This window comes from Python bivittatus, unplaced genomic scaffold, assembly GCF_059951505.1.
Source record: "Python bivittatus isolate LINGU-HERP-01145 unplaced genomic scaffold, Pbiv_v1 ctg000080_np1212, whole genome shotgun sequence".
NCBI lineage: Eukaryota > Metazoa > Chordata > Lepidosauria > Squamata > Pythonidae > Python > Python bivittatus.
This window is the reverse complement of record NW_028277035.1, coordinates 14,318,604-14,342,437: the sequence shown is the minus strand read 5'-3', so window position 1 is coordinate 14,342,437 and position 23,834 is coordinate 14,318,604. Positions and strand designations below refer to the sequence as shown.

General features: G+C 38.5%; 1 protein-coding gene across 5 annotated transcripts; it reads right to left on the bottom strand.

The window, feature by feature from the left end:
• Positions 1–822: 822 nt before the first annotated feature.
• Positions 823–18,800, bottom strand: TTC1 (tetratricopeptide repeat domain 1). Of its 5 annotated transcripts, none has more exons than XM_025168689.2 (8): positions 18,684–18,800; positions 17,171–17,465; positions 12,784–12,844; positions 6,963–7,075; positions 5,977–6,013; positions 5,031–5,179; positions 3,598–3,652; positions 823–1,193 (listed from the first exon to the last, which is right to left on the bottom strand). In XM_025168689.2, exons 2-8 carry the CDS (start codon positions 17,456–17,458, stop codon positions 1,057–1,059), a joined length of 840 nt encoding a protein of 279 aa, XP_025024457.2. In that variant the 5' UTR covers positions 17,459–17,465; positions 18,684–18,800; the 3' UTR covers positions 823–1,056. The 5 variants fall into 5 exon arrangements, with proteins under 5 accessions (XP_025024457.2, XP_025024451.2, XP_025024449.2 ...); XM_025168683.2 differs by having other exon boundaries at positions 18,595–18,726; XM_025168681.2 differs by having other exon boundaries at positions 18,561–18,690.
• Between the last annotated feature and the right edge of the window lie 5,034 nt (positions 18,801–23,834).

Here is a 23,834-nt window from a genome sequence, read left to right as displayed (position 1 = left end):
CCAGAAGTCTTACTGAAATGAAGGCTGCATAGTAACAATGTTTGGACACTACTAGCTAATAATGGTGCTTGGTACAAATTATACAGTTGTATTCTATTACTTAAAGGCAAAACCAAATACAATAAAGGCACATTTAAACATTTTAATACACTTTTTTATGATACTGACAGAGATTACAACAAGCTGCCTATACATCTTCTGCAAGAAAAGATGTATAGATTTTGCTGAGACCAAACCAGTAAAGCCCAAAGGCTTAGAAGGCATGTCTAAGTCAGGGATAGGCAGCTTTCTTTACAACCAGAGAGTACTGCAAATAAATTACACACATTTTTGGTGATCAAGAGTTGGAATCATTTTACCAGATGCCCCCTCACTTTTTGGATTTTCAAAAAAAATAAAATAAAATAGATCTATTTAAAAGCCTATTGATGTGTCTTCTAAAAAAAAACTTGGCATAAGATCACGGGGGGTGGGGAGCTTGGAGTACCCAATGCAAGTATGCAGGTGCTAATAACCGCCTTCCCTCATCTAAGTGAATTCATGCTATTATGCAACATTCATCCAACATTGAAAAGGCTACTTGAATAAAAAGGAAACAAAATGCAGGCACCAGTACCATTAATGATTTATTATCAGTAAGGTAAAAGTATATTCTCTGCATAGAGAAACACTTCTCTATCCTTCAAAGAGACCTGCAAACTTCACAAATGATGAAACAACTGTACTACGGCTACAGGTTTAGTTGCACTAAAATTGTTCTAATTTGCAAAGCTAACCCCCATCCCACCTCAGAAGGAAGATGCAGAGTGCCCAAAGTGCATGAAACATCACTGCGAAGGTCTAACTGTCCTCTTCTGCCCAACTCTTTTGAAAGAATCTCACACACACACACACACACACACACACACAAAATGCATAGGTCTCAGTTCAAATCCTCCCATTTTAAAGAATGGTGTTATGCATTAAATGTTTACTCATCCTTTTTGCATTCACTGAAACCACATCACCATTAAGCTTCAAAGCCCAACATTTTGCCACATGCAGTTTGGGCTAGTGTTATCGGTTGTTGTTATTTGGATTTTGAACAAAGTTGATAGAGTATGAGCCAGTTGATGAATCTTGCTTCACTTGGAAGTTCTCCGTTGATAGGCCAAAAGGACGGAGAACCAGGTTCCCAAGGTCCTTCAGCTTGCCTGCAATACATATACATAAAAAAGATATATCTCCAACTACATTAAAAAAGTATACAGGTTCTCAGTAATGGAAGAAATGTCTTATGGCACTGATACTATACAGAATGAGAAAGTCTTAAAAGGTCTGTAAGAACTCTATTCAAGAAATGCCAACATAAGCAGGATGGTATTCTTTATATCATCCACCTCCAATGGTAGATGGTCATTTTAAAACCAATGGAAAAGATGCTACATATCTGAAATTTGCCCCACCATTATGCACTACATGCAGTTTTTCCCCTTTGAAAGCACAGCTGTACTAGTACAACTCCCATGGTTTGAAAGGCCCATAGCAGGTTTTTGACATGAAGGCCCCAACAGATCAGTGGTAAACAAAACACCTGTTTTCAACCTGAAAGACTCTGCAAATCGTACTTTGTCTTTTTACCCCAGGTATTTACAGCTAATCTGTTTATCCTCAGTTCTAGAACTCCTTAGTTAACATTTTTTTTAAAAAGGGGTGGAAAGAACCATGGTATCCTCTAAAATAGTACTGTAATTGACATTACAAAGTACATGAAGAATTGAAACTGGGAGCAGCCCAAATTAAGCCTGCCTTAAAACCATGAAGAACTAAAATGAAACTAAGAGTGTGGGTGGATGATAAGAGGGCAAAGTCTGGGCTGGATAAGCCTTCTCTTTGCCCAAAACAAACAATTCAAGTTTGTATAAACTGAAATCAGCTATCCAGAGAGTAAGGCTAAATTATTGTAGACAAGCACAGAACTAGCACAAAACTCTGCTCTATTATTTTGGAAAAATACTTTAAATATCAGTTTCACTATTATTTAACCATTGTTTAAATGGTTAACTGTTTTCGGTTTTTATTTTAATTGTGAGCCGCCTAGAGTCACCCTCCGGGGGAGATGGGCAGCATATAAATTTAATAAATAAATAAAATAAGAACATTTTTTAAAGTAAAACCCAGCTAAAATTACAACATCACCACCAGTAAGTTTTCAATTTCAGACAAAAACATTGTTCTGTCTAGTTTTGAACCATCCACAAATGCCTTGAAGAACTGCATGCAGGACTATAAGATTCAGGATTATATTCAGACAGGCACCTGTCCCTTCTGAAGTGCTGCAAATACCGAAGCAAAAGCCAGCTTCTAATGAAAAGGAATTGGGCACGGAAAGGAATTGGATGTGTTTCCATCTGCTGACCTTTCAACATATTATCAACTCCCTACAGGTACTCCAGAGTGAAATGACCTTTTGCACTTCCCAGAGTCTTTTGGGAAGAGTAGGTGGCAGTAAGTAAGTAAATAATAATAATAATAATAATAATAATAATAATAATAATAATAATAATAATTGCAAAGAGCTAGAAGTCCCTTCCCTCTTATTAACATACACACACCCCTGCTTGCCTCCAACTCTACAAAGATGGCCATTAAATTTTTCTCCAAAATTTAACAGCAGCATGAAAGGGGAGGGAGGGGGGCAGGGCAGAGTTTCATTTGGATTTTTGCATCTCCTCCATCAGCAAGGGAGGTTTTTGTCTTCTTATTCAGAATATGTAAGAGTTCCTAAGCTGTATATTGCTCCAGGTGAAACTCAAAGGCTCCTGGCCGAGCACAGAGCAGAAACAAAGAAATATTATACTGATTTTACCAGAAAGGTCAAACAATAATTTGGGATGACACACCACGTAAAAAGTGAATTAAGCCAAACAGCACAGAATGATCGGTTAGGGGGCTGTGAATCTTCAAAACATTAAATCTCACTTCAGGTTGTTAAAATTTTTTCCTCTAGATGTGTATTCAGTGTTGGATGTCACTGAGAGTCAGGCAGCATATAAGTTTTGTGATTATGATTACAATTTTCTAAGGAGCATAACAACATCGAGTATACCATCACAAAAGAACTGGCTGGTTGAGGAGAGAAACAATTGTCTTTGTACCCAAATGCTACATATAACCTGACATCAGTAAAACATGCAACTAGTCTCTGCATCCAGTCTATAATTCCCATCTTCGGAATGACTTCAAGCTGCGGGTCTCATGGCAGAAGCTACTTGCCATTTGCTTTTATGCAAAAGCTTGTTTCTCACTGCCAAAATGAATAAACTGCATTTCTACTGCTGTAGTAGTGGGGGGAGCTTCTATTCCTGTACTTGTAGAGATCAGGGTGACCCAGTTCAGATAGTTTTTTTTCTTAATTATATGACAAGGTACATAGTCATATACACAAACCCTCCTTTTTCAGGAGATGGGAGACTCCAAAACAAGTCTGTAGTATATGGAATTCTGCAAATCTTTTCTACAAAAAAAGGCTTTTTAAGAAAGCCACAATGTTTTACACAGATACCTACAGAGAAACCATCATACAGCATAAACAAACTATATACAAAATTTACTTACCTAACATCTCAGCCTTAAGTTTTTCATTACGCTCTTCTATTTGTTTTGGCAGTCTCTAAAAAAAAGCAAACAGAAGACCAATTCTACAAACCTGCTAAGCAACTTTATTTACTCATTATTCGGTATACAGAGTTTGATGCATCACTTGATGATGAAAAGATCAGAAGGACACAATTATTGCCAGTACTTGCTTTAAGTTCACATACAACCCAGGCCATTATCTGATATTAGAGACCCACGCACACCAGTCAAAGACCTATTCTGCTCCCATCTAAGACAGAGAAATAGCTCATTCTTAGGCTTCCTAATCCCATCATAGAGGTGCCCATCATACAATTACAGACTTTGATTTTCTTTCAAGTCATATAATTCAGAGACATAGACAGCCCCTTCATAATTGCGTTTAAGAAACTTCAAAGCCATTTCTTTTAAAAGCCTACAGCTAAGCATTAAAGATGTTACATAAAGGAGCGTGACATCTTTAACATCTTCAGATACAGTAAATATATGAAGATGCTCCCCCATAAGAACATCCTGATTTTGTGATGTTTCCATATTTTAGACAACTGCCCTCACCACCCCCTTTAAAAGTGGCTATTAGGATTATACATTTCTAAAATTAAAAAACAAATTATTGTGGAGGGGACCAAAAGCCTTATCTTCTGTTCTGAAGAATTTGAAAGCAAATGCTCTTCAAAAAGCCACAAAAAAGAACACTGCATTAACCAACATGGCCTTTTGTTCCCTCCATGGCAGATTTTCCCCACACTTGGAGACTGAACTACATCTGTGTCCTCCATCCCATGTCTGTTAGAAGGGCAAAACACCAACTTTCACCAGAACAACGAAAGGAACTAAATATTAAGGTATAAGTGATAATGCGACATATGTGCTAGAGCAAAGACAGACTGCACAGCATGCTAGCCTTGTGGCAAACACAGAATACTTTTGTTCATCGTCTGCTCCTAGTAACTTTACAATGCTAAAAGAGATAATCAGTGCTTGCAAAAAAACAAAAACTGAGCTAAATTGACAGCACTGTCTCAGTACCAGAAAAGGTTGTCCCTCACTGAGAAGCACAAACACCTGGATCTGACCATTCCACGGAACAGATACTGCTGAGAGAGAATCTGCACTCAATCCCAGCCAATCAGGCCGGCTGCCTTCCTTTCGTTCCAGAGTGGGGTGTTGCCCACAACTGAAGTGGAAGCTTCAATTCAAGAAGCTTGTCGCTAGAATGATCTTCCCTCCTCTCTTATAACTGATCCTTCAACTTGAAATCAGGGTTATCGTTTCAGTGCCTATCCTTCTCTTCACTCCCCATTCCTTCAGATCATGTTTCTTAGACGGGCATCTTTTACCAGTGTCCAGAAAAGTTCTGGGTTTTACAGGTATTACTATTACCATCTCCTTCATTACAAAATTAAGTTTACCATGCAAGCTTCCCTTGCTTGATATACCGATGGGTCTTTTTCCAACAGGTTTTTGTAATCCTCCAAGGCTTCATCTAGCTTTTCTGTTTTTTCATACAGTTCTGCCCTCCTCAATAGTGCTTTGATATAGTTTGGGTTTAACTCCAGGGCTGAAAAACAAAAAGAGAGCAATAATACAAACACCTTACTTGCAGTATTTCTACAAGATACCTGTAAAATCATGCTGCAGTATTATTTAGCAACTCCATTAATTTCATTACACAACATGCTATATGGCAAAAAGACTAAGCAGATGTTAAGTATCAAGATATGTCTTTAGATGTTTGCTACTTGGAACTCAATGTTTCTATATCATATTGAACCCGAATCTATATTCATAGGACTGAAAACAATCATTTATCTGCTTTTGATTTCGCATGTCGTATGAACCAACAATGTACAGGTAGTCCTTGGGTTAAGAACACCTGGTTTAAGGACAACCCATAGTTAATAAAGGAGCCTACTGTAGCAAAATTCGCGTTAAATACACAATGATTCAAGTTGGTTCAAGTTCATTACACAATACTACTTATACAGTATTATACAATAATACTGTTCTGGCTTAATAGAAATTCAACTTAAGGATAGAACTTGGGAACGGAACTCGTTCTTAAACTGGGGGCTACCTGTAGTTCATAAATTATCTAATTAATGGTTTAATATTCTGTGTGAAGCCAGTTGATTATTATTTATTCCATAAACCACAGCTTAGTAGGATACATGGATCTCAGTTAACAGTTATGAAAATCAACCTGATTTCAGTGTTATTGGCTCTGCTCCATTCTATCCAGCCTATTTCCAAATCCCTCTAAACATGCCCACCTCTTCATTTCCTCCCCCATGTCTAGTCCCCAAACATAAACATAATAATATCCTGACCAAGAACAAAAGGACAAGAAGAAAATACCTTTGCTGCAGTCACTTATAGCCATTTCTTTCTTGTCCTAAATAAGAGATAACACTGACATTTAATGTAAAATATAATTTTTTTAATATTAATAAATATTGGGAAAGATTATATGACAACATAAAAAGATTATGTGCTCAGCATCTTAATCCAGAACTAGGGGACAATAAGTCAGTGAAACCAGAGGCTAAGAAAGGTATGCTTAGCATCTGTAGGCAAAGTCTAACCTATTCCAAGATTTGCAAGAATTTTCTGTTTACTAGAAAATAAAACCAACCAAGTAACCATAAAAGATACAACACTAGTTAATATCAACAAGCCTTGACCACAAACATCTATTACCATCTTCAGTGTATGCCAGGCAGGGATTTTCAACTTTGGGTTGGCATTGTGAGTCAACCAAAAATATTACACTCATCCCTGCTTCCCCTTTCCAGGCAAGCCCTTCTCATCAGCCTTTCTCAGGAAGCATGCCAGGGAGAAGGCTGGCAGAAAGCCTATTCATTAGGTTAGCAGCATCCAGTCCTCCTCCACCACCTGTCCTAGTCTGAAAATGTCCAACGGGAAGAGCAATTTGCCTTTCTACAGCATGCTAGCTGGGGAATTCTGGGAGTGGAAGTCCACGCATCTTAAAGTTGCCAAGGTTGAAAAGCACTGCTATAGCAAAGTCTCTTTCCCAGCATTCCTTTCAAGTGAGGGTGGGAATATGGCAAGGGATCACAGCTCAACCCTAGACAATCTCACCCAACTCTACAGCCGTAGAGGAAGGCTGGCCAGTTAGCAAATACTGGCAATACACTCACTCTGCTGCAGCAGAACTGTTCAAACTTAATACAGTTGCACTGATATCTGAAATGTCAGATCAACTTTTGTTCTGTTACTCCCCCCCCGCCCCTCCTTCTCCCATAGCATGTAAAAGTTCTGACAGAAAGAAATATCAGTTTTATCAAAACTTGCCAATTTACAATCTTGGAAATTAGTATTACCTGTTTCATTCTTGCTGCAGCTCTATTTGAATACAAAACGGACCTGTCTGTGTTACAAGAGGCTGGACAGACCTGCAAGGCTTTGGCATACGAGTCTTCTGCTTCTTTATACTCTGAAGTCAGGACAGAAAAAAACTGAAATTGTTTCAGCAACAATTTTTTTTTTTCTGAGAACACAAAACTATGCAGAAATATGACAAAATCAACACTAATATGGTTAGGGACACATTTGTGGGACACAATGTACTTCCCCAGCATAAGTTCAAAACAGTACTTTTTCTCTTGGAATTAAAAGCAAAGCATCAACACATAACTTTTAAATATAGCTAAGATTCAGGATAATCCAGTCTGTAAATAGGTATTATTCAGCTATGAAAAACTTTTACATACCAGGAGGTTCCCAAGCAAGGAAACATACAGTATGTTAATATCATGCTAACATGAAAATACTACATAATTTGGATTTTCTGAGTTTATACATTTATGTTAACACTTGATTTAGATAGCCAGAATCCAATTAAAGGCTAGTAAAGGCTTATCAAAAGCGAGCATTTACAAAACCACTGGAGCTTTAAGTAGGAATACAAAGGTATTATTGTCTAAATAATTCAAGTTTGCTCTAAGCAGGACAGACAGTATGTTAGGAGATAACTTCATAGACATTACAAAAGGGACAAACTCACTGGCTGCGATTAGGAACTCTACTATTCTGGCTAAAGGGATTGACTGCTTTGGAATCAGAACAATTTCTGGAAAAATAGCAGCAGCAATAGATTTTTTTATCATAGTTAAAAGTGATTTCAATATACTGGGGAAAGTATATTGAGCTTAGACTGTCCTACTGATAATACTAATATGCAGAATATAGACATCTTCCAGAATGAAACTGGAAGTCTTCTAATTGCAACTTTTCTAATGAAGGATGCACACAATTAAAATACTGCGTATCCTCTTGCCCTTCTTTTGCTTGACACTTCTGTGAAAAATAGGAAAAACCATCCTATATCTGAAACTGTACATATGTGTGGAAGAGACCAGAAGTACCACCATTCATGGTTCAAGCCCTCCTGGTTCCACAAATCTGCAGAACAACTAAAATCCTAAATTACACAATTCATTGACAGCTTGGGACCATCCAGTGACCCATGAACCAATAGATCCTGCAACTTTAGACCTTTTCTCAGCCAAGCATTAATTGACAATGAGATGGTAAACATAGCATAGGTGTATTATGTGCATTGAAATTATCAATTCTTTTTTTGTTTTGTTTTGTTTCCCTTTGTAGAATGATTTGGGACAATTGTTTATGGGATTAAAAAGAGATACTGCTAAAATGCAAAGCTGCATACAATAAAACCTTGATTTAAAGGACCAATTGGGGTAAGAGTATCCATTAGAGCTGAAAGGCCATTTGATAGGAATATGTGAGTTAATCACAAAAAATATAGGTGTCATTTTAAACTACTCTCAAACTTTGGGATATGCTGAAGGGATGAAAAATGGCATCAAGAGGGAGAAGGAGAATGTTCCACTATCTGGATCAAAATATATCCCAGTTCCAGTGTTACCCATTAAGAATCAACAGAAGTCTTAATATTACTAAACATAAAACAGTATTTTCCTTCCAGAATTTCAGCAGTAGCCACAACATGATATAATCATCTCCAAACCAAGCTGGTAAGGGTCTGTAATACCAGGGCTTGCCATTCTAATACTGGCAAAGAGCTGCATGTGCAAAAGTGTTCCAAAGCAGTAAGAAAAAGCCAATTAGGAAAGTGGGTTAGAGAAGGAGCAAAGAAGAGGATTTGATGGCAACCAAGAACTCAATTCTAGTTAAGAGGGTACTTCTCAGCCAGGAGAAGTTGACTCTTTACTAAGTTTTTTTTTTTTCATTTGCTGGCTTCAGCTGGCATATATTTTTTTTTCCAGAGAAAAACTCAGGTAGACACTAATATGCAAGAGCACTATTTTTTATTGTAAGTGGTAAGCAAAGCATGTCTCAACAGCTGGCATTAGTTGGCTGGACTATTCTGCGCTTAGAAGCTAAGCAGGGCCAGGCCTGATTAGTACTTACAGGGGTACCATCAGAGAATCCCAGAGCTGAAGGTTAGGCTGGGTAATTAAAAAAGCATCTTGAAGGAAGGCAAGAGCAAACTACTCCCATACTGTTGTCAAGAACCATGTGGTGTCCAGGAGCTGAGTTTCTACCTTTATCCAAGCAAAACATCCAGGAAATTGAAATGCTCTGCAGAACCTGGACAGAAGCAGATACTTTTCTCCTATGAGGAAGAACATCTGCAAATCTTCCTGAACAATGCATCCAATATCACTCCTTCCCAATTCTGATTTAGCCTTTTTTCCCCTTATTTCTTCTCAAAAATTGTACAATTATTGCCTTAACTACTTTCTTCTATCTTCTTTACAAAAGTAGACAGTAGACACCTTTGCAAGAAATACTGCCGAGGTGGTTTTCTAGTTATGCTCTTCTTCTAATGCAAACGCTTTCACTGGATTTTTCTACATTACTATGTTTTTTACGTACAGTATATTATGTTTATGCAGAATTCCCCTGATGTGTTATCATACTCAGTTTAATGTGCAATTCTAATCTGTATTTTGAGCTTAGCTATTTTTTGTTCTTCTTTCAAAACCCAACTATTACTTAGAGAGCTTTGTCTGCAATCTTTTGGAATACCAGATTTTCATTAAGTGCCTATGGTTCCACATCTCACATTCCTATGCACTGGTGTGTTTAACAGACATACATGTAATGTGTATGCATGAATGTAAATGAACATACAGTGGTACCTCGGGTCACGAACTTAATTCGTTCCGCGACTCTAGTCGTGAACCAAATTGGTCGCAACCCGAATCAAATTTTCCCATAAGGTTCAATGTAAATACGGTTAATCCGCTCTGACCCCTACGAATTTGGTCACCAACCGATTTTGGTCGTGACCCGAATCAAATTTTCCCATAAGGTTCAATGTAAATACGGTTAATCCGTTCTGAACCATATGTATTTTTTTTTTTAACCACAAAAATATGACACAAAGTACAGTACAGTACGAAGAGAGAGAACGCTAACCTTGCTCGAGGTGACTTCTGGCGTGGAGGACAGGAAGGCGGGTGGGGAGGCGGTTATTGCTTGGAGGGAGAGTCCCCCCTCCCTACAGGAAGCCACGACCACGTGTGTCAGCAGGGAAAATAGCCGCGGATCCTGTTTGTCACCAGATGCGGAGTTCGCGAACGGAAGCAAAATTTTGCAAATGGTGCTGTTCGTGACCCGAACTGGTCGGGAACAGAAGCGTTCGTGACCCGAGGTACCACTGTACTTTGTAACAGCTTCCTCTAACACACTGGGCTTTCAGTAAGTATAATGTCAACAAAACCTTATCCTTGACTCTACAGCACTGGTTCTCAAACATTTTAGTCTCAGGATCCTTTACATTCTTAAAAATGACTGAGGACCCAAAGAGCTTTGGTTTATATGGGTTATATCTATTAATATGTGCTGTATTAGAAATTAAATTTATTTGACTTCATGGATCCCCAGACCACACTTTGAGAACCACTGCCCTACAGGATGGTTCATAGTTATCATTATGATTGATTATATGCCACTTTTTTTGATTGATTATATGACATTTTTTACTCCTAGTGACTACATAGATAGATTTTCTTCATGACAATCTATCCCTACCATAGTTGTACCAAGCACAAATTTTAAAAAGTATAAAAACCAGGAAAAAATTGTGGACAACCATAGTAACAGACTCATTTATAAAGGGCCAATTCTGCTATTTCAAATTAGCTCTGCTGTTGGTTCACATCATAGGAGGGGGTAAGCAAGTAGGTGCAGAAAAAGAGTAAGAAAGAGTAAATCAAAGAAATTGACCCAAGGTAAGAAAAAGAAAAGGAAATAGAACCAAATCTATTTAAATCAAAGAAACTGACCCAAGGTAAGAAAAAAAATGAAATAGAACCAAATCTAATTTACCTCAACACCATTCATTATACCGGTTGTCTCATTAACTCCATCTAAGTGCAACTTTTGTGGTCTTTCCTTTGCTCTTGACCCCTTCATTCTTTAATTTCATTCATTCTTTCTATATGATCAACCACCTAAAACTCATTTTTATGTTCATGCTTGTTCAGCACCATTAATTCTTGACTCTCTCTCTCTTTGTTTTATCACACAGTATTGAACCTAATCTGTCTTCCACCTGAAAAAGTTCAGCAGACTTTGGTATCAGAGAATTCAGAAACATTGGAGGCACTAAAATCAAAGCTGAGCATATGATTTGCTACAGAGGAATTAAAGGAGACAAATGTTCCAGTGAAGATAAAGGAGATGATGACATTGCTGCCTTTTTTCCATTTTTCCCATGCAGAAGGGCAGAATCTCTTTTTGACTCTCTCTCAGTACCAGAACATGAAGTTTATTATATAGAATGACCTGTGCTGTATTAATTCCTGGATCAAGATGGTTAACTCAACATCACCCACAAGATAGCTGTGCTGATATCATGAAGAGCCAACCAACTGTTCTGCCAAGGGAAGAGGCCGTCAACCAATGAAAGCCAAAGGAAGGGCAATGGTTGTAGGGCCCACCATGCCTGTTGCCATGGGTGCTTATTCCTAAGGGAGTGCCTGCAAGTACGATTTCTAAGGCATTTCTTGATTATTCTGGCAGCATATAATAATAATAACTACTACTACTACCACTACAACAAAATATTTGTCTGCTGACATAATTTACTGGCACAGTAGGAATACTTTTGAAAGGGTGCCCTACAACCCATAGATCCTAGCTATGACAACATGGCTCAAAACCCCCAAAAGAGCATTTTGACATTAACTCCTACAAATCATTCAATATCAAAAGCTCTCAGAAGTTGGAGAAATAAAAAAAATGTCTTAATGGATTGTTTTAATTATGTAAGCAATCCTCAGCTATGCAAACAAGTAGAACAGATTAAGTTCCTTAAGGTGTATTTACGGTAACAGCTGGGAGAAGCAACCAGGAGCATGTACAATAAGAATATGCTTCCTGTCCAAAATCACCTCAGTTATAGCAAGTTGCCAATCAGTGCATGCACAGGACCTGTAAGTCTGATGCACAAAGGCAAGTAAGCAGACATGGACTTCATTTCAGCCATTTTAAGATAAAAACTTGGAATCGTCACTGAAAGATTATGCCCAGGAAATCTGTTAGTCTTAACAGCTGCCAAAAGACTCATGTTTATCTCTGCCAGAAAGCGGCTCTAACTGAATTCAAAAATTATAAGGTCTAAATGCAAGCAACCTTACAGCTTTTTTCCAGCACAGAAAGATTTTCATTAACAGAACAGGGAGAAAATAATTATCATCCTCCGCCATCCCCCACCCCCAAGCCAAAATCTGCTCTGGACTACTGTGGCAAGCTTGGAATAGATAAAGTGTACTACACAAGTAGAAGTCCACTCATACAATATTAGATTTCATTCCTAAGCCTTTAACTGACAGAACCTAAAGATAATTTCTAAATACTATGGTAAAATTTTATAATGAAACAATTCTAAAGGATATATCCCAAAGATACCTAGTTAAAAGCAAGACTAGATAAATTCCATGAGGATTTCATTGATTACTATATTGCATTGACTCCTAGTCTTGTGCTACCAGATGTCCAGATCTGTTAAATTCTTATTAATCTGGGCCATACTGGCTGGGATAATGAAAGAATTATTCTGCATACCTTAGAATCTCCCTTTAGATAGCATCTAGGAGGCCCAAACACTAACAAAAGTTTGCATATTATAATAAGTCATATGCTTACCTCCTTTTTTAAACTGTTTATTTCCTTCTTCTTTTAATTTTGTGCTTTCATTTCTTCTTTTCTACAACAAAAATATGTTTTAATGAAAATAATACAATAATTAAGATTTGATAGCAGTTTGAAATTAAAATCAATTGTCCATTACATATAGAAACCACTACCAAGTGTTTTATAGGTAGTCCTCGACTTACAACCACAATAGGGACTGGAAAATTCATCATTAAGCAGCGACGTTGTTAAGGGAGGCATCACGTGACCACACCCGATTTTACAACCTTTTTTGCTGCAGTTGCTAAGCAAATCACTGCAGTAGTTAAGTGAGACATCACATGACCACAACTTGCGATCTTCCCTGCTGGCTTCCCCATTGACTTTGCTTATTGGAAGCTGGCTGGGAAGGTCACAAATGACGATCACATGACCGCAGGATCCTGCAACTGTCACAACTGTGCCACAGTTGCCAAGTGCCCGAATCACAATCAGGGGGATGCTGCGACAGTCATAAGTCACAATGATATCTAGAGGCAATCTATAACCACATTAAATTTTTTTTTAGATTAAATAGCTCATGGAACACTCATTAAACTCAATTGGTATCTAATAATACAATGTCAAATTGTTCGTAGAGATTTTGTTAGTTCCCAAGCCTGAAAACAGCTAAGATTTTATAGAACATGCACTACAGCTTATAGAGAAGCACTTTTATTTTATTTATTTTAAAGACTTATATAGTCACCCATATTATAACAACAATCCTGGATGGCAAAATAAAAAGTAAAAATAACCAAAAAAAAAAAAAAACCAAACCATAAAATAAGAACTCATGGCACCATGGGCTGGCACTCTTCTATACATCCACACACCATCTTGCTAGGCCCCAGCCTCAACCTATCCCAAAACTTGTGGGAATAACCAGCTGTCCAAGGCCTTTCAGAAGGCACGGAGGGTGGGGGCCGGCTTGATCTCTGGGGGAATGGTGTTCCACAAGGCAGGGTCAGCTACAAAGAAGGTGCACTTCCTATCCTGCTAGATTACAACATTTAAGGGAAGGGACCTGGAGCCCACCCACCCTATCTGACCTGGTGAGACAGGCAGATATCCTAAGGGAGAGGCAGTCCTGCAAATAGCCTGGTCCCATGCCTTTTGGGGCTTTAAAGATAATAACCAGCACTTTGAATCACACCTGGAAAGAAACTGGAAGCCAGTGCAGTTCATCCAGCAGTGGTGTAATATGGGCAAAAAGTAGAATGCCCAGAACTTTGGACACCACCAGTTGTAGTTTCTGGATGGTCCAAGGGCAGGCTCATGTAGACCACATTGCAGTAATCCAACCAGGAAGTGACCAGAACATGAGTGACTGTACGGCCTCCTGGTCCAGGAATGGCTGCAATTGGTGCATGAGACAGAACTGTGCAAAGGCCTCCCTAGCCACAGCTGCCTCCTGCTCTTTGAGCAGGAGCCATGAGTCCAGGTGGACCCCCAAATTGGTCACCAACTCTGTCCAGAGGAGTGCTTCCCAGGCAAGAGTCAAAGATGACGTACCACTGGATCCAGGAGGCCCAAAAACCCAGAGCCACTATCTTGCTAGGGTTGAGTTGAAGCCAGTTCCTGCCCATCCAAACCCTTACAGTCCCCCAGGCATTCCAGCCAGGGGTGGAAATGTGTAATTGGGTATCATCAGCATATGGATACCACACCTCATGCTGCCAGATGACCTCTCCCAGCAGACTCATGTAGATATTAAAAAGGAAGGGTGAGAGAGTCAAGCCCTGAGGCACCCCATGCTTTGAACTTAGTTTTGCAATTCCAACTCTTAACCACAAAGTCTAGTCACAACCTATAAAATATGACTTAATACATATAAACAAGGATTTTTTAAAAGTAATTCTTACTGTTCATATGTCACTGATGTTTCTAACAAAATTTACTTTTAGCTCTCTGAATAAGAGTCAATCAATATTTGTAGAAAAACAAACCTTATTTGCTACCAATCTCATATACTTTTCAGTCTCCAAGGCTTGGTAAAGATTACAGTGAATAATTTATGAAACTGCCACCTAATCAATAGTTGGACTGGAAAAGAGGTTTGAAGACTGGAAGTTGTACAATCCCCAGCACATGTCGCTTTGTTTGTTTTTCAACTTCTCACAAGGCCTAGCCTCTCCATTCCTCCTCCCTTCACCTCCTAGTCCCTCACTCTTTTCATAGCCCTTTAGTTCTAATTAATTTGCCATACTCTCTATCCCAACTTCCCTCTGGCACTCACTCCCCCCATGATCCTTTTCTCCTTACATCCATGATAGCCAGGCTCCAGTCCTTAATAATCTTGGCTCTATCCCAAATCTGCTTCCTTGATCAGGACCTATGACATCACAAGAACTCAACCAGTTTCAAGGCAACAGTCTACCCTGAACAATGGATATAACTAATACATACTTCAGGTCCTGTTTTAAACTAGAAACATCTAAGACAACCCGCATCTAACACTGCTACCAAAACACAGATAACAGTCATCTATAATATCAAATAGTTTGGCTGACTTTCATTTTGAAAAATAGACTGCTTCAAAAACATTCAATTATATTGACTTTTCACATTTATACATTTGAATTTCCAAGCACATTAATATTAACAGAATACTCCAAGCTACATTAATGCTTCAAACATTGTTACCTTTTAGAAGCGTAACAGCAAAAATATTTCATTCCCCCCCCCCAAACAATACAGCATCCAATGAATTAAAGTTAAGCTAAAATGTATATTGAGAGGGCCAAAATTTAAGAATCAGGGAAGATATTCAAAGGATAAAAATGGATTTTTGTTCAGTGATATGAATTATGTATTCTCTTCCATTCTTTGATATTAATCCAGAATGAATACAAATTAAACAAATCCCAGAACAATCTCCCACATCTTACCCTCCAAACATACTAAACTACAATTCTCATCATTCCCAACTAACATAGCTAACACATCTGGAAGGAAGGAAGCTATGGAATACTAGACCAGGGAATAGGAGTTTCAACATAGTCAGGTTACAACATACTGTGTAGCTTCTCAATAAGTAACAAAAAGGATTAGACAAAGCAAATCTCTACAGAGTTGCTTATTGTGTGTATTTTAGGTGTGACTTCAGCCTCCTCAGACACAGGTTGTACGCTGACTGGAAAAGCTTAAATGGAAAATTCCATGCTTATGTACATATTTTGCTGAATCACACATCCTTTTCACTCACATGGAAAACTAGCTCTCTGCATTCAAGCAGTCCAGTTCTATCTGCAGACAGGGACTTTGAACAATGCTTCATCTGTGCTTTGATTCTCTTTACAAACCGGATTCCATTAAAAAATTACAAAAATAATCTCCCATCAGCATGGCAATTTAAAGCTATATGTCAGAAATATTGATGCTTCGGTTAAATGGGAAGCATAACAAAATGCTTAAATATTAATATGGATATGGATAATCTTGAAGCTGAGTGAAAGCTAAAAAACATGAATCTAGAAAATTAAGCTCCAAACAAGAAAGGCCATACTACTTGGAGGCATCACAGTTAGCACCTCTTGTCAGTGAGGCTATTCTCACTTTAACAGTAGTCTTCTTTACAATGGATCAGTACACTGAACCCAACCACCAGTATAAGCTGCTGTTTCATCCAGCTCTTCTTTTGAACTGTAATTAGTCAATTTGCAGGTAAGTCAAACTACACTGAGACTTAAAAGTCCATGAGAGTCTCTTACACTCAAAATCCAAGAAAAATATAGACTGCATTCAGCTATTTGGAAGATGCACACTGCCCGTTTCAGATTTAGAGAATGACAAGCAAAACATAATGCAATATGCAGAACAAATAAACTAATCAAGCAAAACTGTGATAAGAGAAAACTATGACACAGGATACTTAACTATATGAGCAAATAATGACAATGCTTGCAATTATACGTAGCAGGACCAGAAATGTCCTTGCACATTCCTTTATCACACACAACAGATATGAAACAGGGGAAAAGGGAGAAGAGAAATCAGAGTGCTGTTACAGTATTTATCCCCAAAAATGTTACATATTAAAATATTTACTAACAGACTGCGACCTAAATGTCTATACATATCAACTAGGAAATAGATTTCATGCAGCTCTGTGGGAATACTTCTGAATAAATATGAAGACAGGCTGCAATCTCATGCAGTCATTTGGAACTCATTTTGAAATAAAATTTGGACTGAGCTGCAAGGAATGTTTAACAGCCTACATATTAGCACTCCAAGTAGAAATACAGAAATATTTTTGTTGCAAACAACTGCAGTCATTTCCAAGCAAACATATTTAGCATTACAGTAATAATAAACAGCAATTAAAAAATATGTGCAGCTTTATATTAAAACATACCTCCTTTTCTTCTTCTGACATGTTTTTTTCCAGTTCTAGCAATTCTTTTTCATCTAGATCCACTTGATTTTCTGAAGAATCTGTCTCACTGTTGTGATTCTCTTCCACCACTCCTGATTCAAAAGAGTCTTTACAATCATGGAAGAGATCATCTTCTCTACCTGAGTCAGACAACTGACTTGCACTTTCTTCAACGACTTTGGGGACATATGTATTATGTGCAGGACTGCTCTGGTCTTTCAAATCCTCAATTAATTTTTCAGGAGCAACAGCATCTTCAGACTCCATGCTGAACCTGCAATCCAAGACAAAGAAAAAAAAATTACACAAGGCCTTTATATATCTTTAAAGAAAAATATACATTTTAAATACATATCTTTAAAGAAAAATATACAAATATACAAATCTACATTGAAAAAGTCTAGTTATACTACTTTTGACACTTTATATCACTCAACATCACTCAAAATGGCAAAAATTTAACTAAAGAACTAACAACAATTAATTTAAATCCATTTTGCCTCTGTGCAACTGACAGGAAATTATCACTAATTGCAACTATTCTCAAGGAAAATATTAAACTGTAAAGAACTATATTGGCTACATTTGCAAGACACACTAAACCACACTTATCCATATTTAGCAAAGCTTATGCAAACCCAACCCACATTGTTAGCACATTATTATGTTGTGCAAAATCAGGAGAGAGAGATAATTGAGTAAATCAGGATTTAATTATTGGCAAGCAAGTTGTGTGAACACAGCCCTTAAGTCAGACCATGCTGACTCAACCCACTGCTCTAAATGCCACTAGCTTTCTGCAGTCTCATATAAGGTCCTTTCAAACCATTTTCTTTATTCCACTGGAGATACTAGGAACTGAAAATTTAGCAGATTGATCACTTAAAGGGTATCCTCTACAATGAATTATGTTTCTTTACTGGAGTCATATAATACTTTCAAGATTCCCCTCCCCCAGAGTTCTAGCTCACTTTTACCCACCCACCCACCCCACGACATATGCTATTCTTTAATCTGTATCCAATAATCTCCATTTCTAAGCAACAAGCCCGACCTAAACGGCCAGAGTAGGCACCAGGAGAGCAGCACTTCTGCGAGCTGATCCCACCATCTCCTAACCGAGAGACAAAACCATGCGACTGGAAATCAAGAAAAGCAAAGCCCCAACTCTGTTTCATAGTGCTTTGAAATGCGCAGAATACAATCCCTGAACATTTTAAAATCAGGAACCAGAGGCTCCCCCAGCACTTTCCAATGGCAGTCTGGACGGAAAGTGTATCAGCAAGAACGTCGAAATCTCCGGCAAGCTGGTCTGGGTCTCACATTTTTCCAAACCAGACTGGGACCCCTTCCCTACCCCTCTGCTTGCCTGAATCTACCAGGCCTCCAACTGTTCCCCTCACCAGCAACCTCCTCCTGCTCCAACCACCCCCGATCTCCAGCGCACCCCAACCCGGCTTCCGCACGGGAAGGCCGCTCAACCTCCGCCTACCGACTTCACTTCACGCGAACTTCTTCCTGCAGGTAGGCCTCCCCCCATACACGCCACTTCCGGTTTCTCAGCCAAGCTAATTACAGTAAAACGTAAATCGTCGGGAGGCGCCGAAAGCTCCAATCAGGCGTCTCCGGACGAAAGGGACGACGGTGACGTCACATGCCAATCGTAGGGAGGAACCAATTGCCGCAGACGAGGCGGGATGTTAAAAATAGGAGCAGAAAACAAAGCGTCTTTTTGTATGAGGGTGACTTTGTGCGTGTCGTTCCCGGTCTAATTTGTTTATATTGTTGCATCCTATATTAAGGTTAACGAGGGAGCAGTGAATCAATAAGGAATGATCCCAACAATGCCTGCTCTGTCCAGACCTGGAAAGCTCTGAAGCGGGGGCTGATATTTGTTCCTATTTTCTCTCTTTCGTTTCTCTTAAGTTTTATCGGTTCTCGTGTAACTGCGCGGCAGGCAGGAATTCAGAGCGACATCCCTTAAGGAGCTTGGCAGCTCGGCTTTTGTACTTCTGAGCATATGCAGAGTGCCTTTCCCCGCACTCGTTTACTAAGAGAATTTTCACAACCAGCTTCTGTTGCCTTTTCTATAGTGAAACAAATTACTTGGCTGGAAACCGTTCTGTGATGACTGAGTGTCCGGCTGCTTTACATGCGGGCCTGCCTTCCTACTTTAGGAATAGCTTCACAATGGTGGCCTGAGATAAACAACAGTCAGCGCGTTGTCCAGATCAAACATTAGGGTGGATTGCAGCAGCTGATTGAAAAGCAAGGATAAGAATTGTTTTTACAAGGCCGCTCGGAATCTTCCTTTTCATAGGTAAACCTTAATCTATGAGGTCACAGCAGGTGGCTGCCCTTAGCTGACTTTGGGTGATCTCAGAAAAAGATTAACTAAGCAGGATCAGCTCTGGTTAGTGTTTAGATGAGAGACCATCAGAACATCCTAGGGCTGTAGCTTAGCTAGGGAACTTGAAAAGTAGTTCTGAAAGAAGGTGGCAGCAAATGACTTTTACTTTGTTGCCAAGAAAATTAGTAGATGTGCCCATGAATTCATCAGCCTTAGATAGTATGTGATGTTTTATCAATGAAACCCCCCAGCATGCACACACCCAATCAAAATTATTTAAACCACCTTAGATTAAGACTATAGATCTGGGCTGCATAAATCCAGGTGATCACCAGCTGGCAGCAATGAGATTCAGCACACCTCTAATTCCCTGCTGCCATCTAGTGGTCATCTGGGTTGTTGCCGCCCAGCTCTAGTAGCCCTATTAGATACAATGCTCCTTGACTTGGGAACAAAGGGTGGAGGAGTTGCAAGTAACTGTTTTGCCTCAGGTCAGAGAATAGGTATAATTTGTTTGTTTATTTTCTACACCCCTCAATCAGACAATTCTCAGCAGCTTACAGCCTGTATAAACAAGAGTTAAAGCAACCACAATGAGGTTAAGAACAAGCATAAATAATAACCCTAGTCACACCTGCACTCACATAAGAGCAGAAAAACTATACGAAACAAAGAATAAAACAACAGAAAGTAAGATGGTATCAGAGAGATTCAAGGAAAGGTCCTCCGAAACAACAGATATCTTGAACCAGGACCAGCCCAGGACTTTCTTAATGTATCTTGAGAACACTGGTGTGGACCGAAAAACAAAAGAAAAAGCAGTGAGATGCTAGCCTCTGGATGGAGCAATGTCCACCATATGACCTGATTCCCACATCACTAAGCCATGGTTTATAAGGTACTGAATAAATCACAATCAGATGCACTAGCAACATTCTAAACCAAAAAACATTGTTGACCACCATGGCTGGGTTCATACAACACATTAAGCCCAAGCCAACAAATTATGTTTTGACTAAACATTTTTTGCAAACCAAATCCTTAAGGTGATGTTAAAGTATAATTAGAGAAGATGCTTGTCCTTGCCTTTAAAAGCCAATGGGTGTAACACTTAGAGGGCTCGGCTAGAATTGGGGATAACCAAATTTAAAAGCCTACTGAGTCATGAAGCTATCTAGGTCTCACCAACTGCTGATGCTACTTACCCTGTGAATGAAAGGAGAATGGGGAGAAAGTGAAATATGAATGTTACTTTGCACCCTAGAGGAGATGAGAGAGAAATGCATAACTGCCAAATAAAACAAAGCAATACTTTCTTTTATTAAAAGTTGTGGTCCCTGGCCTCCTCCAGGTAGACAAAAGCCAGGGTGCTGCATTAACCCATAATGTAATGCTGAGCTACCCAAACTTACAGGCGGTGGTGGAGCCGGGAGCACACAGGCCTGCTGAATCAATCTTACAGCTTTCGAATGACCTAGAAACTGGCCTAAGCTTCTTTAAGCCTTTCCAAAAGAGACATCATTCGATATCCCTTTAGGACAGTGGTCATCTGCATAGTTACCAGTGGGGGAAAACACAATGAAGATGCAGAGACTTACAAGTGAGTAAATGCACACAAAGCTGTACTGTACAACACTTTAAAGAAAGACTACCTCACTAATTGGTTCTTACATTGTAACACAGCATACAAAACCTGGAATGAGTTTAATTTAACTCCTGGCATCTATCACAAAATAAATACATCTAGGACTGGGCTGCAAATCTTGGCAATTCACTCAATTTCTCCAAGTAAACAATTTGTTCCTTTTCCTTTAGATACTCAGAACTGTTGCCATCCCATCCCTGCCTATTTTTTTCTCAAAAAATGAATGGTTTTTAATTATATTTCATGTGTTGCATGATCTAACTCTTAGTCATCTTTGTTGTTTTTCTTTTTGATCTACCATTTTTTACCTTTAAATGGTAAAAACCTGCACAAACATTTCAAAAATTTGCAGAGCAATAGAGCTTCAGTTGGCATCTTGTCTTTTATAGCCCTCTGCTGACTATGAATGCAATCCTTGGTTCATCTTTGTGCCTCAATTACTATGTCTTCCTACCCCTTTGATTTTTGGAAACTTCTTAAAGAAATATGTTTTTTCTTTGTAATAACCAGATGTGCAATGTCTATCTTATACCAACTAAAAGCATTCACCATCTGTAGTAGACTCAAAAGTACACAAAATGGCCTTTTCCTATAAATGAATTTATAAATCATAGATAAGTAAAATAAACTTGATAACTGCAACATGTGGCAAATAGACATATACGCACTGAGCTTTTGACTGAAGACTCTTCTGTATTTCAGCCACACATGATTTGTACATCTAATTTACCACTTGGTGGTATTTATTCAATCATACTAAGCTATGATATTATTTGATTTTGGTGTAACAAGTTTGAACCCAGTTCATTGTGGTAACCATCACAATTTCAAGAAACCCTAGTTAAACTGGACCACAACTTATTGCAGTATGTGATCCAGCCTGTGTATTTCTTGAAACAAAGTAAAATAAGATTAAAGCTGGCCTTTAGGTGCACTAACAGTGCAAAGTTTCTTAACTTTACAAAATAGACACCCTTCCCAATAAAAATATACTTCATTAGAGAGCCCAAATTACTTAGACATAAGCTGTTCATCAGTTCCTAAGTTTTTTGAAACTATGAAGATGATTAGATATGCCAACACAGATGAGTAAATTTTAAAAATCTGAAGTGAAGAAAATAATTTTGACATGACATACAGCAAATTATTGTTTAAAAAAGCTTCTAATTTACTTGACCATCTGGGCTAATTACTTTTGGGATATAAATGGTATTTTGACCTCAACACAGTTTTGGTTGAAATCTTTTTAAAAGAATTTATATTCTCATCTGGGAGAGAAAAAAAACTTCCAAGTAAATGGGAGATATTTAGACTAAAAAGGAATACAATATTAATAACATATTTTATTTATATTATCTGCATAAAATAATATAGTTCTCATAGTGTACTAACCCATAATTGGGCTAACTGTGGTTTGCCACATAAACCAAATTGGTTGGGTTTCCACACCATGCTAAGCTTTCAGCTCAGGTTTACAATACCAATGGACTTAGGTTGTACAATATGCTACGTCACAAATAAGCAAAATATATTATCTCTTAACATCTTGTGTGACTCAGATCACTGATGGGCTTCACACTTTGCACTAAGAGAGTGAGTATGGTGTAGTGGTTCAAGTGTCAGATTCAGCACAGAGACCACCCTCAGCTATGGAACCACATTGGGGGGCTTGGGGATTCTGTACAGTAGTCATTCTCTGCCAGCCCCCTTCCCTCTGGGTGGTTTTTGTTGTGGGGAAAAATAGGAGGAAGGCACACTAAATATGCCGCCTTGAGCTCCTGAAGGAAAGACAAGATATAAATCAAACAAATAAACATGTTGTTGCTTACTGAACAAACTATAGCTGGCTCTGTTCACCCCGTACATTGGTTTCTTGATTTTGGTTTAAACACATTACGGGAACCCAAACAACATACAATAGCTTGCTTTGATTTATGAACTTGGCCTTAGGCATTGCACCCACATAATCTCATGTAGGTTTAGTTATTCTATATCTGTAACACCATCAGAGGCTGATATTAATTAATTGTTAATTTTAAGATTGGTTTCACCCATCTTGCTAACCCATGGTTTAATAGTAGTTTCTGTAACAAGCCACAATTAGCTTGGTTCACACAGCCGAACACCTTGGAAAGCTGAAATAAAACCACAAGACATCTAGTATGAGCCAAGCCAATTGTAATTTATTTAATCTATTATTAAATCATAGCTTGTGACAATATGCAAAGCCACTCAGTGTCTTCCCTATCACAGTAAACTGTAAAGGGTTCATTCCGTTTTGGCTTACTATGTTATATGAATCTAAACACTGTGGATAGTAGATCATGGTTTGAGAACCATGTCAATTGAAGCATAACCAGGTTACATTTGCCATTGCAAACAGTGGCTTAAAGATGGAAACATTACTTTTATCTGGTCCAGCTAAGGACACTTCAGGCAGGCTCATTAATAGGTTAAGGGACAAGATGAAGATGTTTTGGGGACACAGCAGCAAAAAAGATGTTGCCAGGACACATTTGTACCTTGGTTAGGTGCAAAAAGGGGAAAAGCCCATGTTCACCTTGTGATTAACTACAAATTCAAGATCCCTTTCATAAGTGCTCTTCTAAGTTAGATGTTTTACTTTTTTCCCTTGCATGAAGGATTTT

Bases quoted from the DNA above. Each gene is read 5' to 3' on its own strand.
- TTC1 (XM_025168689.2), bottom strand. From the start codon at position 17,458: ATGGAGTCTGAAGATGCTGTTGCTCCTGAAAAATTAATTGAGGATTTG. The intron at 6,014-6,962 runs GTAATACTAATT...TCTCTTATTTAG, and splicing joins CTGCAGCAAGAATGAAACAG to GACAAGAAAGAAATGGCTAT. The intron at 5,180-5,976 runs GTATTTTCTTCT...TTTGTTTTTCAG, and splicing joins TATAAGTGACTGCAGCAAAG to CCCTGGAGTTAAACCCAAAC.